The sequence below is a fragment of the Pholcus phalangioides genome, unplaced genomic scaffold, assembly GCF_987345545.1.
Source record: "Pholcus phalangioides strain wild (caught in Gottingen) unplaced genomic scaffold, Ppha-v1.0 ptg000009l_1, whole genome shotgun sequence".
Classification (NCBI taxonomy): domain Eukaryota; kingdom Metazoa; phylum Arthropoda; class Arachnida; order Araneae; family Pholcidae; genus Pholcus; species Pholcus phalangioides.
The window spans coordinates 50681425-50697440 of NW_028301602.1; the positions used below are offsets into that span (position 1 = coordinate 50681425).

Consider the following 16016-nt stretch of genomic DNA (forward strand, 5'->3'; position numbering starts at 1 on the left):
TTCGGGTATCTTTATGTTAGGGCTATTCAAGTATTTTACGTCAACATCGATGGGGGATTTCCGATTTGCTGATTCTTGATGACGGAGGGGGTAGGGTTTGGATGATGCTTACATCATCAACCACCCTTTATAAAAATATGAAATATTCTTAATGGCATCTTACTCGGTAAGCGAAAAACTGATAGTTTGTGGGTACCTGAACTAACATTCTCCCTATTGAGTCCCATATAGAGCCACTTTGGTGGTCTCTAAATACTTAGCTGATCCAAGTGATCTGATGTGTTGCGGACCGCTCAAGTGCTCTGGACCTGTGCCGCGCGTCATACAAGTGATTATGCCGCGGATCACTTAAGTAATCTGGGAATGTGCCGTGATTAACTTGAGTGATGTAGAGCACTGGTGGCCGCACTAATGCTTTAAAACTGTGTCACATGTCACTCAAGGAATCTCTAAATGTGCTACAGATCGCTTAAATGGTCTGGAATTGTACGACGGGTCACTTAAGCGATCTGTAAATGTGCCACTTGGTTAATTTTTACAAAATTAGGTTCGAGAAGGACATGCCACATCATAACCCCAGGTCCACACAAGCCAAATGTTTACCGCTGGTCAAGGATTACCAAGGGCTTAGAGGTAGGGTTGCAATGAATTTCTTAAGCAATTTTGAGTTCTTAGTCTTCAAATAGCATTGAAATTGATTATAATAACATATAAAGATATTTTCTTTCGAAATGTTAATTCTTTTAGAAAATAAATTTTTGATCGTCTGTGGGAGGACCACGAGCTTCCAACCCAGATTCCACCAATAGGCGTTAGGAGGAACGGGACAGAGTGCTGACAAAATTTTACTTACGGGGGGGGGGGGGGGTCAGAGTTTTGCTGACTTTTTGTGACAAGGAGGTGGTCAAAAATGGCTAAAAATTTGCTAACATAATACTTGAACAGCCCCTTATTTTAAAATGTGCATGTGCTCAACCCATGGCCTAAATGTGGCCTGCCTCAAGTGGCCCCGGTACACTTACAATTATGTGGCTTGCGGAACACATTCATACCTCATATAAATGACCCGTGGCATATTTCCAGATTACTCAAGTGGGTCGCTGGGAATTCTTAGTTCTATTGAGCGGCCCGAGGCAAATTTTCTGATCACTCAAGTGGCTCACTGCACATTCCCGATTGCTTGAATGATCCGCGGCACATTTACAGATCACACAAATAACCTGCGGTGCTGTTGTAGATCACTTAATCAAGGGGCCCGCGACACGTTTTTAAATCAATCAAGTGGCCTGCGGCATGTTTTCAAATCAATGAATTGATTCATTTCCTTGAATTTCCTTTCTTCTGAGATTGCAGTGACGGGTAATCTAGTAATCTAAAAAAATGCATTGTGCCCCTTGAAGTGTTAATGTATCGCAGCCCATTAGGTGATCTGTGTGCAGCGAGCGACTCAAGTGATTTCGAAGCATGCAGAGGGCCACTCAAATGATCAAATGTGCCTCCAACCACTTAGAGTAATTTGCAACTGAACTACGTGCCACTTAAGTGAATTGGGGGTTTGTTGCTCAAGTGATCTGGATATGAGCTTGAGGTCACTTAGGTGATCTGGATATATGCTGTTGGCAGCTTATATCTAGAAATGTGCCTCCAGCCACTAAAGTAATCTGGAAATGTGCCCCACTTAAATGATTTGATGATCGTTCGTGGACCACTTATGTGGTTTTATTTGTCCTGGACCACATGAGATAACTCCGAGGACCACAGGTTAGCATAAGTGTTTCAAGAAAATTTGTGTTGTTGGAAAAAACCAGACATTCATAAACATATGCAGGCCATTCTAATCGTTGTATCCTTCGGATGTAATATAACTCCATGAAGTTTTACATCAAGGGTGTTTAACATTCAGTAGAGTGTGGGTTATTTAATTGATTTTGAAATGTGTTGCGCGTCACTGAAGCTGACCTGTAAATATTTCTGGGTCAATTGAGTACTCTGAAACTGTGCCGCAGTGATCTGTAAATTTTCCGCGGGTCACCTAAAGGATCTAGGAATGTGCTGCAACACACTTAAAGACTATGGAACTGTGGCGCAGGTTACTTGAGTGATCTTTAAAAGTTTCATGGGTCCATTGAGTGCTCTGGAACTGTGCCGTGGTGATCTGTAAATATGCTGTGACATATTTACTCATCAGTGAATGTGCCGCAGGTCACTCGAATGACGTAAATGTACACGGGTCACTTTAGTGGTCTAGAACTCTGCCGTGAGTCATTTAAGTGTAGATGAACAATATCGCAGGTTACTCTAGTGATCTAGGAATGTGCCACAGGTGACTTTAAGTGAAGTTTAACAGCAGCTCGGGTAACTTGATTAATCTGGAACTGTGACGCGAGCCACTTGAATGGTCTGAAACTGTGCTGCGGGTTCTCTTGAATGATCTAGAAATGTGTCACTTAGTTAATTTTTTGCAAAATTAGGTTTGAAGCTTTGGGCCTCAACAGATGACTCCGGGGCCACATTCGACCCGTGGGCAATGAGTTATGCATGCATGTGCTATATTTCTATGGCACTTAGACAGGTTTTTTCTTTCTCTGAAAAGCACGGGGAAAAATAGATTGCGATCATTAATTGGACTTCTAAAGTAACAGTAGAAATTTGATTTATTTCTTTTTAGTTTTGCTCTATTTACATTATTTTTGATCCCACATTCTGTGGAAATGAAAGATTTTTAAATTCGTTAGAACTTGAGTTTCTTAAAATACCAATAGATAATACTATAATTAAAATATATAAGGTGTGAATCTCAATGGCACAAATAGTGTGATAATAGCACTTTTATGGACATCTTCAGGATGTATAGGAATCTGATGATAGGCCCTGATGAGATCTATGTGAGAAAAGATTTTACTACCATGCAATTCAGATGTAAAGTCCAGAGCATTTGGAACACTGTACTGGTCCTTCACAGTCCGTGCATTTAAAGCTCGGTAATCACCAACTGGACGCCATTCGTCACTGTCCTTTTTTTGGGACCAAGTGCAGAGGTGATGCGTAGCAACTGTTAGATGGTCGTAAATGGCCGAGGTCAAGCATCTGCTGAAATTCTAGCTTCACAATTTTCAATCGATCAGGAGCTAGACGTCTTGGTTTGGCATGCACTGGTGGACCAACAGTCTCGATATGATGCACGACGGAGTGTTTCACAGGTTGTCCTGGTTGTGGTGGCTTGATGATGTCGGGAAACTGGCTGAGAAGGCTGTGGTAGAGGGTGTCACCTTCGATGATTTTGACTGAGTGAACTTCAGCAATGTGAAGATCACAGTCAGCATTGGGTTTTGTTGTCCTATCCAGTAAACATCGTCGTCGGAGATCCGGAACAAGATCAAAGTTTAACAGAAAGTCTGCCCCAATGATGGGTGTGGAAACATTTGCCAGTAGGAAAGTCCAAGTGAAATTACGACGGAGATTGAAGTCTAATGTCACCCTCTTTTGACCATAAACACTACTGGATGAAGCATTAGCAGCAGAGAGCTTCATAGTGGCGTCATCGTGATGGTGATGCTGGAAGGATAGAGACATCGGATCCAGTGTCAATCAGGAATCAAATTTTGGAATTTCTGTCCAAGGCAAAAAGACAACGAGATGCCTGTGGCAAGGAGCATGTTGCGATTACTCCTCGCCCGACTTGTTTTTTTTTAAACTTGCATGGCGACACACACTTTCTGACGTTGTTGCCAAATTTGTTGTAATACCAGCAGTTTTCCGATCGTCAGGGCTCCCACTCAAAAAATGAGAAAAGGTAGGAAAACGCTGGACTAAAAAGTAGGAGGGGGGAGGGTAACCCCCTTAGACAACATAATCATAGCATAATGGGAAAAAATTCCTAAAAAAAATATTTTTGTTTGCAAAAAAAAAAAATTTTAATTTAAAAAAATAATTTAATTTTGAATTAACTTTTTTTTCCCTAGCACTATTTCAGTCAAGCCAAAACAAAATGACAAATGACTTGGTTACAAAACCAATTTTTGGCCAAAACAGTGCACTAGCAACCACAGATATTTCTTTGCTGTCTCTCCTCATATATATTACATTCTTTTTTGGAGTCTTTCAAAGTGAAGAACTTTTCAACTCTCTTCGACAAGGCGCAGCAAATTTCAAAGACGTAAGTTTTTTAAGAATGAGGCACCTTCGAGACCACTTTCGAAAGCACTATGCAAAATGTGTAAATTACAAGATCCAACGTAAATAAGGCAATGTGAACCAGATAGTTGTACTGTGGTGTTCATCATTTTTAAATTTTACTGTTTTGTTCACATTATACTGTTCAATGTAAGTGTAATTGTTTTTGACAAATGAAGCACTTCCATTTCTAGCTCTTTGCTGAGCATTATAAATATTGTTTATGCCTCTTCATGCCTTAAAAATACAGAAGACAACTGAATGCTATTGGGTAGCATCAGAATCACCAAACCTAGAATACGCCTATGTATCCAACTGCTTTGAAATGCAAATTGTTGTTTCACCTATTTGCACCATAATTTTGAATGATGAATATTAATTACTGTACAAGACCATGAAGTAATAAATACAAAATTATTTTTTCCATCCAGACAGCAGTTTTAATGACTACTGTACTTGTTGAACCCTCAAACTAAGCAAATGAAAAATTAATCAACCAAATGGTCCACATACACCCCCCCCCCTCCAAATTACCTTAAAAATGATACAATTTTTGCTTTGGCAGAATCATTAATTGCATTCTCCAACATTTTTAATATTTGGCAATATATAAAGTTTCCTGCTCAATTAAAATCAATTACACAAATTTTGTCGATAGGCTTATAGGCTTTGGTAAAAAAGTAGGAAGAGTAGGACAAAACCGAGGAAGTAGGACAAAAGTAGGACATTTTACCAAAAAGTAGGAAAAGTAGGACCCCTGGATCGTGGATGCGGACTGCGCGCACGTGAGGTGCGCTGACGAGAGTTGCTACGCGAACACAGGACGTTTTTCAATCCGCGGCGTAACTCAACCACTTCATCCCGAAGTTGCGCGATGGAATCCGACTGGTGCGGTTTCTCAACTGCGTCCACATGCTGAGGGTTCACTTCTTGAATTTCGTTGGCGAGTTGAGCAGCTTTCTCGAGAACGAGTGAGGTGACAGCAGCGAGAATGGACTGTGTTGATGCCGGTAGGTGCTGGAGAGAAAGCTTCATCTGCAATTCGTCGGAGACAGCATGTGTTTCTGCTCGTCGTCGCAATTCGTGGAGAATGTCGGATAGTTTCTGATCTCCCAATAACCCGTATTTTAAGAGCTTTTGAAGTTGAGTGGACGACGATTCGCTTGACCGTTTAATCAGTCCCGATTTTAGCCTTTCATACGGATCCGTGGCCGGCGGATTAACGAGAATGTCCCGCAAAAGAGCACGAACACCTAGATAACCGGCCTCTGCACACGTGATCAGAAATGCTGTGACGTCAGCAAGAGTAGTGCTATCGTTCCTCCATGACCAAAGCCGCTTGTAACTCTTAATGCAGCTTTGTCCATGACTCTACTCAGCGAAGCATGATTGAACGAGTTTGTTCTTCATCTCTGCTTCGCACGTGTTCTTATAATTTTATTTTAAACTCAGTTTTACTCTCAGTTTTTTCGAATTTGTATTTTTATATATTTCTCATGCCGTTCACGATGTCATGCCGGATTATAAATTAAATTGAAGGAATGATCCAAAAGTCGCCGTGCTCAGATGCCGAGAAATAGCATGCTATCGAAAGATATTCAAAATTACCATCAATAGTAAGGTAAGAACGTTCTTGTATTATTTTATAAAATTTTCTGGAATTTTTCTGGTTATAAGAGCATTAGTCCACTAGTTTTATAATAATGTTGAAGGCTATTCCATGTTGAAAGTGCAAAATCGCTGATTTTTTTATAATATACACTGCTGGCCACCCAAATTGCAACACCAAGAAAGACAAGAGATATCTACAAAATAAATATTGTTGCGATAACATGTTGACCAAGCATCAAATGATTAAATTTATAGACCTCTGTGAAGTGTGGTTCCTGCCAAAATCAGTAGCCAGAGTAGCCGCCATTGTTGGAGATCACCGCTGCCACACGCCTCTGCATTGATTCAAAGAGACTTTGGATGTGTTCTTGGGGTACAGCAGACCAAGCAGCTTCCACGCGTTGCCAAAGTTGATCTGGTGTGGCAGCTGGGGATGTAATCTGGGTCAATCGTTGAGCAACCATGGACCACATGTTTTCTATCGGCGAAAGATCCGGAGAGCGAGCTGGCCAGGGAAGCAATTCAATCTGGCGATTGACGAAGAACCTTTGGACAATGCGTGCCACGTGTGGTCGCACATTATCCTGTTGAAATATGGCTGTGGGCAAGCCCTGAAGGTAAGGAAGGGCAACTGGCTCCATCACCTCGGAAATGTAGCGCTGGCTTTGTAAAGTACCGGCAATGCGTACTAGAGGAGTGCGAGAGTGATATCCAATACCGCCTCATACCATAATACCCGGTGCAGGACCAGTTTGGCGGTGCATAACGCAGCTGTTCAGCATCCTCTCTCCACGGTGTCTCCAGACTCGAATCCGACCATCGTGGTGTTGCAGACAGAAGCGTGACTCGTCAGTAAAGACAATTTCATTCCATTGTGCCGTCCACATCCTTCTTTCATCGCACCATTGGCGGCGGAGACGTCTGTGGTTCTGCGTCAAGGGTAGACGAAGCAATGGACGTCTTGCGGACAGACCACTCTGCTGTAAACGGCGTCGAATGGTACGCGCAGACACTGGATGATGCGGTACAGACTGAATGTGCTGTGTTATGGTTCGTGATGTGGCTGAGCGATCCGTCACTGCCATACGCACAATACGCCTGTCATCACGTGAAGTGGTGCACTGAGGTTGATGCGATCGAACACGTCAGTCCGTCGTACCCTCCTGCATCCAACGATCACATATCCGCATTACAGTTGTTTGGTTTCGTCCAACACGACTACCGATTTCCCTGAAAGATAATCCACAATCTCGGTAGGCCACTATCCTTCCTCTGTCGAACTCGGATACTTGATCAAAAGATGATCGCTGTTTTCTACGAGGCATAATTGATCGTTTTTTTTGAAAAAACCACAAGAAAAACACAATTGCCGTACTTCAAATCGTCGAAATCTCCAAGCTTTAAATAGCACTTTGAAGTGGCGCCACAGGCGTGCGTGATGTGCATCTGCGCTGAAATTCTAATTATTTGCATATCTCACCTCCGCTAATGCATGTTGTAAATTTCATATTATTTGCATGCTTCCTTCAGGGTGTTGCATTTACGGTGGCCAGCAGTGTAATATACAGGGTGATTATAAAAAAACTATCCCGACATATGCGCCTCTAACTATCATACCATTCACAGAAACTGAATGAAATTTTGGCATAAGGTATTTTGATGTATGCGCTCAAGAATGATATGGAAAACAACAGTGTCACTCTAACAGTTACGGTTACAGTGAGAAAATTTCGAAAATATCAAATGGCAACACCAAGTTTTTTGTATTGGAATGTGATCTCCATTGTGAAAAACCCTAAATAGCGTTCCAACGGCAACTGTAGCATGAAAATCACCGGCAGTGGATAGGCTAAAAGTGAGGACAACCAATAAGGACAGAGAAGCAGGATAAAATAAAGCATTTTATTGTGTTTCACAAATTTTCCACATGACCTTGTGGCGGACTAATCCGACTGGGATCTCAGCCGAAGAAACGGTGTGACGAATGAAACGAACATTAATGCTCTGGTGCACGGCCAAGTCCTTTTTACTTTTTTCTTGCCTAGCTCCGGGGATTTTCGTGCTACAGGTGCCATTCCAACGCTATTTAGTGTTTTTCAGTATGGAGATCGCATTCCAATACAAAAAACTTGGTGTTGCCATTTGATATTTTCGAAATTTTCTCACTGTAACCGTAACTGTTAGAGTGACACTTGTTTTCCATATCATTCTTGAGTGCATACCTCAAAATACCTTATGCCAAAATTTCATTCAGTTTCTGTGATTGGCATGATAGTTAGAGGCCCATATGTCGGGATAGTTTTTTTATAATCACCCCGTATATCAATATGGTATATAATTTTTTTTTTCCGCAACAACAAACTTCGATACAAATGAAAGTTTATTTAACTTTTTTTTCTGTTGTTTTATTAATCTAACTCCAATAATTAAAAACTGATCATTGTTCAAAATTGAACAGATGAGGTACAGCATTTGTGTTTAGATTACATGTTTCACATATTACTCAATTTTTTGTCCATTTGAAAAAAATTTTCTTATTTTATCTTTACATAATTTTAAAGAGTTAACATTAGTTCAATTTCTTAATGGCAATGAACTCAATGAAAATTAGGCATGCATTAATAAAGGAGAATTGCTCACCTTGGCAATTTTTTTTCCTTTCTTAATTTTCAATTTTTTTTAAAGAACTTAATCATTATGAAAATTTGTCATATACTTTCAACATTGTGAATATTATAAAAGTTCTATTTTTTTACGCTTAGATTTTTTCAAAAATATTTTTTAGAAAACTTATTGTTTCAAGATGTACCTACAAGTAGGAAATCTTGTGATAGTAGAGAGAGAAAAAAATTTGTTGTCATAATAAAATTATATTATTTTCAAAATAAACTGATTTAACGCCATAAATTTTTATAAGGGTTCTTTTCTCTCATCTTACAGGTATGTAAACCACATTTCAAGCCAGATTCTCAACAAGCTATTTATGAACCCTGAGGAAGCGTTCCTGATTTCATATCTGTTCAGCACCAAAGATGGTCGTGATTCAACGACATCTATCCTCCATCAATGAATTCATCAAGCTTTCTGATCGGCAAATCTACGGATACAGTAAGGTCTCGAGAAACTGTCTCAATGGTGTACCACCGTTGAATCACTTCGACCATCAGTGATGCCTTTCAAAGATCAAGTGTTATACTCTGACAGTTTGCTCCACTTCTGCCAATCTGCCAGAGATAGTTGTGTAGTCACACTATGAAGACTTCCAAGAGCCTTTACATGGTCCGTACGGTCCTTGAAAAGTCCTTGAAAAAAAAAAGTTAATTTTCGAGGCCTTGAAAGTCCTTGAAAATAAATAAGAGTCCTTGAAAAAGAGGTTTTTTTTTTTAAGAATTCTGTGAGAGTCCTTGAAAAAAAAAATTTTCAGAAATAGTTTTCGCCACTTTTTTTTTTTACTTCGTAAGTGACGTCCTTAAAAAAGTGCAAAGCACAGGGAAAAAGCCTTAGCAGCCAATAACCCTGGATAATTGGATTTAAAGCACGTTTTCCCCCATTATTATTAAGCCGGGTTTTCGTAGGAGCAGGTTTTTTGTGCCGCGTGCAAAGTGAATCGCCCAGCGGGACACGCCGTCCACTCACCAAGAATAAGAAAACAAGTTCGACTGTTTTCCTAGAGAGCGCAACAATCCTCATACGACAGTGATTTACGTCGAACGTGATTGGCCGACTGTTTCTGGAGGAGTCAAATGCGTTGTGCGCCACTCGTTTTACCGATCTTCTATACAAATACAAATACAACGCCACAACAGGTAAAATGCCCAACGAGGTAGCTGAGAAAACTCTTCATTTTTGTTTTCTTTCACTTCCCTTCATCAAGCTCGATGATTCCCTTTAAACCGGAGCATGCAGATGACAGAGTAGCTGATAGCAAGGCCGTTAACTGATGCGCCACGATAGGAATACACAAACGCGTAGTGTGATTATGTAAAACGTTTCTGTCGACGCGAAATGATCCAGTTCGGTTCATGCGGTGCCAAAAACCTATGTTGGAATGTTTTTTCCCCTTTTTATTCTCTGTGTACGTGGAACCGCTCGGCCCGACACAATATGTAAATTGCTGGCGGCACATGCTCTCACCCTCACGGGAGCTCAGCCTTGTACTGTAGGCTGGTTTTTTTCCGCGTCTGTCGGGATTGTTTTTTTTCTCCCTGAGATTGCCGGTTGTTATTTGTCAGCCGTTTTATTTATTTATTTCTTTTATGATCGTAAATGATCTTGTTTTTTTTCCTTGCAACTTTTATGGAATAAAAGTTAAAGTTCAAAATATGAACTTCTGATCGTTGTTTTTTTTCTTCAGCTCAGTCGGCACGCTCTGGCCCCCAATAACCAACCAATACCTATTTCTAGAGTAGAAGTCCTTCTGCTCTAGAAGGTATTGCAACAACCCACTTCTAGGAAAACCCAGCGTTATGGTAGCATGTATCCTGTGATCTTATGTAGACGTATTTGGAGTCGTTGGAAGTCATTAAACTTTTGTACTAGATATTTTTTCTGGAGGACTTGAGAAATCAATATCTTAATAAAAAAGTGTCATAATGCCAAAATAATTTCAGCCTTTCGGTCCGTAAGTGAGCGGAGATTGACTTGGAAGTCTGGGGGGGGGGGGGACACGATTATGATGTCAATTCATATATGCATATATACATTAGATCAGTCAACTTCACCCCCCACCCCCGTATCTCCGCCCATGCTGTCTAAGGTTGTATAAGGTTCTTTAAAGAAAGAAAACAAAAAATGAGTAACAAGTGTGTTTACTTTTAATTACTCGTGTGGCTGAAAAATCCTTCCTATCAAGATTTGTTCCTGAGTGTGCCAGACAAAAATGTCGCCAAATGCAAGCTGTACTTCAATGGGTGAATCGGCGCTGAAATCCATTGAGCTTATATTACTGGAGGGAGTATGACGCAGTATGAAATTAATGAAATATAATTCCAAAATTAATGAAATATAATTCCAAAATTAATGAAATATAATTCCAAAATTAATGAAATATAATTCCAAAATTAATGAGAGAATTCCAAAATTAATAAAGCAATAATTCCAGAATTAATGAAATAATTTTAGAATCAATAAAAGAATTCAGCATTAATGAAAGAAAGAATTTCAGCATTAGCGAAAGAAACAAATCCAGAATTGATGAAAGCAATTATTCCAAAAGTAATGAAAAATTATTCCAGAATTGTTGAAAGAAATAATTCCAGAATTGATGAAAAAATTCCAGAATTGATGAAAAAATTCCAGAATTGATGAAAGAAATTATTCCAGCATTGATGAAACAAATTATTCCAGCATTAATGAAAGAAATTATTCCAGCATTAATGAAAGAAATTATTCCAGCATTAATGAAAGAAATGAATTCAGAATTAATAAAAGAAATAATTTAATCTTTTTCTGTCTTTAGAAGAGTTCTTTCTTTTAAAAAGGAAATTAATTGCAATATTTAGAGACTAAACTACGTTTCAATGAGGAAATCGACAGGCACGAACTGTGTTATTCAATGTGTCATATGTTTTGTATGATATATATGTGTATGTGGCCTCCTTTATTCATTACAGATGATGTGAAATAAAGTAAGTAGAAATGTAATCTCTGAAAGTTTTAATCAAAATTAAATATGCGCCTATTCATGTGAAAAATATGCTTTTGTAAAAAAAGTCCTTGAATTTTTAAGTTTTACCTTGAAAAGTGCTTGAATAGTCATTGAATTTTTTTTTCATTGGAAGAGTACGAACCATGCTTTAGAAGCAGACTAAAGATTTAGGTTCCCTTGTAACTTTGCACGTATAATTACAATAATTATAACAGGGCAGGAGTATTTTCGTGATTGCTAGGTTGCCAGGGAGTTGCTCTTTCATATCCATCCAGACTGGTCACAAATTTTTTTACTTATGGTCAATTCAGATGGTTCTTCCATGTGTTTTTGTACACTGGGACTCACCGTGTTTCACCGTTCCACACTTCAAAACAAGCCAGAGAGAAAAAGAATATGAAACCGGTAGGAGTATTTGAAATTTGTAAACAACAAGCTTATATAGTATTTAATATATAATGAACTTCCTTGATATTTGAGATTATTGGACACTAGTAAATAACAAAGACTGTGGTATGTTTCTTCATATAGTAGATTCCCAATCCAAAGATGATGAAATCATCTGTTGCTAGTGACGGCGATTTAAGGTTTCTGCTAGTAGTGGTAATTTGGAAGGTATGTAGCATATCCTTAATCACCGCTAACATCAATTAACTCCATGTCGCGTAAGAATAGCACATGAAATAACATGTAATTTATTGATTGAAAGGGAAATTTTTCTATCAGAAAGATGTGAAAAACATTTATGGATAACATGTACACACACTATGAGATCACGTACATGAGTGTATGTTTTATTACTGATGCATTCTTAAATACCTTCTATAAAAAAAATGACTTGTGATGAATTTGAAACAAAAAGGAAAAAATGCCAAGTGAAAGGTAATAGAAAAATGCAAAACTTTTTAAATATTCGAAGAGGTCACCAACGATAAAGATAAAGAATAAGGAAAAGCCATGAATTTCTAATGGTTTTTTGAAAATTTTCAAATTTTGAGTGAGAAACTCTGTTTCAGAGTAAGGGAAATCGTAACACCCCCCCCCCCTTTCACTTGAATCATAGCTTTGCCTTTATCATCGTTGGTTTCTTTTTCAATTATGCCTATCAGGCAAATAATTATTACTTGTTCATACTTTCCACAAAGGGTTTTTTTTTTTAATATTGTGCAGGTATAACTCGAAACAGCCTGCTATAACATAAAAATGATAAAAGCATAATCGTTAAATGTGAACATGTCTTCATGCAACATTACTGTGATTTGGAAAGGAGACATCAACCTCCAAATTTATTCATTAACTTTTTTTTTTGTATCTCAAAATGAGTATTTTGAAGTGTTAAATTATAATACAGTGCAACCTCGATAACTCGCCTTTTATTATTTATGTGGTTGCCACAATATTCGATTCATTGGGGAAAATATTTCAACTTGACACATGAGTACCATATCCCACTTAAGTCGACTATGATTTAAACTGCATTAACATAACTCTTGCTCAGAAATCGCCCATGCGTTGATCAGTTCACAAAATTTTGTGACATTACTCTCGTGTGAGGAAAATTGTATTTTTCATTGTTTCTGCTATTTGTTGATTAATATACGTCATTATTCCCGTTATTTGGAACCTGAAAACTCAACCTGTTTAAAATGAAAGCCACAGGTGTGAATGATTTTTGAAATTTTTGAGTGTGAGAGACGACATGAGAAAGCTAAATTGATGTGTTTTAAATGAGCGGAGGAAATTCATCTGTTTTTTGGTCCATTGCAATATGCTCATTCACAAATAACATCTTCCAACAATCAAAATATATGTCCCTTTCCACCTAAAATTTGATATTATTCCCAATACGAAAACTTTTCGTAGGAAATTGCAGATAAGAACATTTGTTTTTATGAATCTGTGAATGATATATAGAATTGTGTGTGTGTGTGTTCAACAATATACATACATAAAAAAAATTGTTAAAAGGAAAATGAAATAAAATTTGCTAACTTGACATCTGCTTACATCAACATAATTATTTTTCGATAGTGTTTGGGTTTCAAGTTATTGGGGTTCCATAGTATGTTACACGTCACAGATGATCACAAAAAATATTTTTTTAACTGTACTGTTTACTCAAAACCACCAACTTACATTAAAATCAAGTTTGCGTATTTTTGAAATCAATATATCTGAAATTAATGAAAATTATTGAAATCATTTATCATATGTGTATTTTTGAATTTATTTCATGTGTGGATAGATTGTTTTTCCTACATCAATGAAAGGATTTTATATTCATGTAAAATAAAGTTGTCAACATTTTTTGAAAAATGTAAATAAACTTTTCCAATTTGCATTATTATGGTGTCTTTTATTACTATCAAATAGTATTTAGAAGTAAAAAAGATACAAGGCTTTTTTTTCTCATTTATCTGTTCAAAAATCAGACGTTTTCAAGATATTTCTGCAAACTATTTTTTTTTTTTTTCCAAGTCTCGTACTTATAGAAATATCTGTACAGGATGATTGATTTTTTTTTCCTTCAAATAGAAAAAAAATTAAGGAATTAAGATGACTATACAATGTGTGTGTGAAGATCTATGAAATCATTGTTTAATTGAAAAAAAAAGTGAATAGTGCAGTGCATAACTGATGGGAAAGGGCAAACGAATTTTTTTAAAATGAGTCTAATGTGTTTATTGTTGAAAAATATAGATGTCTTTTAAGAAAATTTTCTGACTGGTTAAGTGATTCAAATTCTTCAGGGAGAAAAAAACCATGAAATATCGTCGTCGTATCTGATCATATCGTTAGGCTTAAGGAGGTGGAGGTATAGCACTACTTCCAGTGACGTCACAATGCTACACAAAGGCCGGTTATATAGGAGGTCATGACAAGAGCCACACTTTTCGGAGGCAGATTCGCGACAACATAGTTGTACTTGGTGGCAGATTCGGTTATAGGTTTCGGAAGAGCGAGATCGAAAGTACTTTCACACATTATGAGCCACAGCGTTGGATCATGGTGATTGAAAAGTGGTATCTGAACGGCACTTACTTCCGCCATGCTGAAAATCCAGGAAAAGTGATGTCCCGGAAACTGAAAGTTCACTCACGAGAAACGCCGTAGATTGCCCCGTGCTGCAATGAAGAAACTGGAACTTGTTCGAAGTCCGCAGTCACCATTCTTTGGTTGACAGGTTGTGTGATTTATATAAAATGAAGGATTCAGGATAATTAATTTCTTAAAATAATAATTTGTTTACAACACGAAACAAAAATCTACGGGAGCGACATGTTACTCGCTTGATGATTCGGTCACCAATCCCCGATTTTTTTCCCGTGATAATAGGATGGTGCGGCTTTACAAGTGTCGCCATCTGTGAGATAAAATTATAAATTGAATCTCACCACAAATCTTCTTTAGTGTTAGGGAGCAACTATGAGAAAAAAATTTCATCTAAAAAAGTGGTGCACTGTAGTGTTGCTTATCTGCTGAAATTAAGATTAAAGTGTAGTTTGTCATATTATCAATGTTGATTTCAGTGCATTTAGAAGCTTATATATTTGTCTATATTTTTTTCAACTAATGTTTCAGACTGTATATTGTTTAATTATCAACTTTGCTTGTTTAAAATGAAATTTATTTGAAATTGGTTCTCACAAAGCATTGTATCTGTTATTATTATATATTATTATAATTATATTATTATAATACTATATATTATATAGTATTATCATATTGCTTTATCTATTTACCCTAATATTTTTTCAGCTCGCTGTATTCATTCAATTTGATGGAACAAAAACCTCAAAGGGGATTTTATAGACTCTACATTAGTGCCAATCCTTCAAAACCAGATTCTCGATTTGTTGGCAATACTGGTGCAGAGGTTAGTTTATTATTGCAGTAGAATCTCTATATTTCAAAACTGACAGGAGAGGCTTAGGCCAGTAGAATGTCCATAAAAAAATAGTGGCATGGGACTGGCGAAACAAGCTTAATTCAGCTCAGCTCAGGCTAAAAGTTTGTGAAATAGAGATTTTCATGAAAAAAGAAATTCTTTTATTCGAGTAATACAATTTGTTTTCTCACACAAATTAATTTGCCTTGGTGAAAGGGTTTCTTTTTCCCTTGAATTTTTCTTCAATGCATTGCATAAACTGTTGCTGTACTTGTCCATTAATATTGGGGTAAGTAGGTTTCTTTTTTTTTGTTGAATAATTTAGATTTTCTGTGTAATTATTGTTAAAAGAGTACCTCAGAGAACTTTAAACATTGCCACAACGTCATTTCTTCATAATACCATTTACAGTTGAAACTCCAATTTTTTTTTTTCTAGTAAAAGCAACTCAAGCATCAACATTTCTTTATTTCAAACAAATGAGCCCCATTTACTCATAGCTAGAAGTCATGCACAGCTTTATTTTTGCCTTGTGATTCTAATTTTTGGCCTCTACCTGCATCCCACCCTCATTGCTTTATTCTATGTTAATCCGCTATCAACTTTGTATGCCTTTTCACTTTATTAATATCACAACGTGAAACTTTGGTTAACAAATTCATTCTGTAAATGTGCTCATAATCCAGCTCATATGTT

General features: G+C 37.4%; 1 protein-coding gene across 3 annotated transcripts in view; it reads left to right on the forward strand.

Annotated features, from left to right (window-relative positions):
* The window catches only part of OstDelta (oligosaccharide transferase delta subunit), a 329525-nt gene that overhangs the window by 173853 nt on the left and 139656 nt on the right, over nucleotides 1-16016 (forward strand). For all 3 annotated transcript variants that reach the window (XM_089236493.1, XM_089236492.1, XM_089236491.1), the window contains exon 10: nucleotides 15191-15308. In XM_089236493.1, the coding sequence (XP_089092619.1) occupies nucleotides 15191-15308 (118 nt within the window). The remainder of the gene's footprint in view (nucleotides 1-15190; nucleotides 15309-16016) is intronic.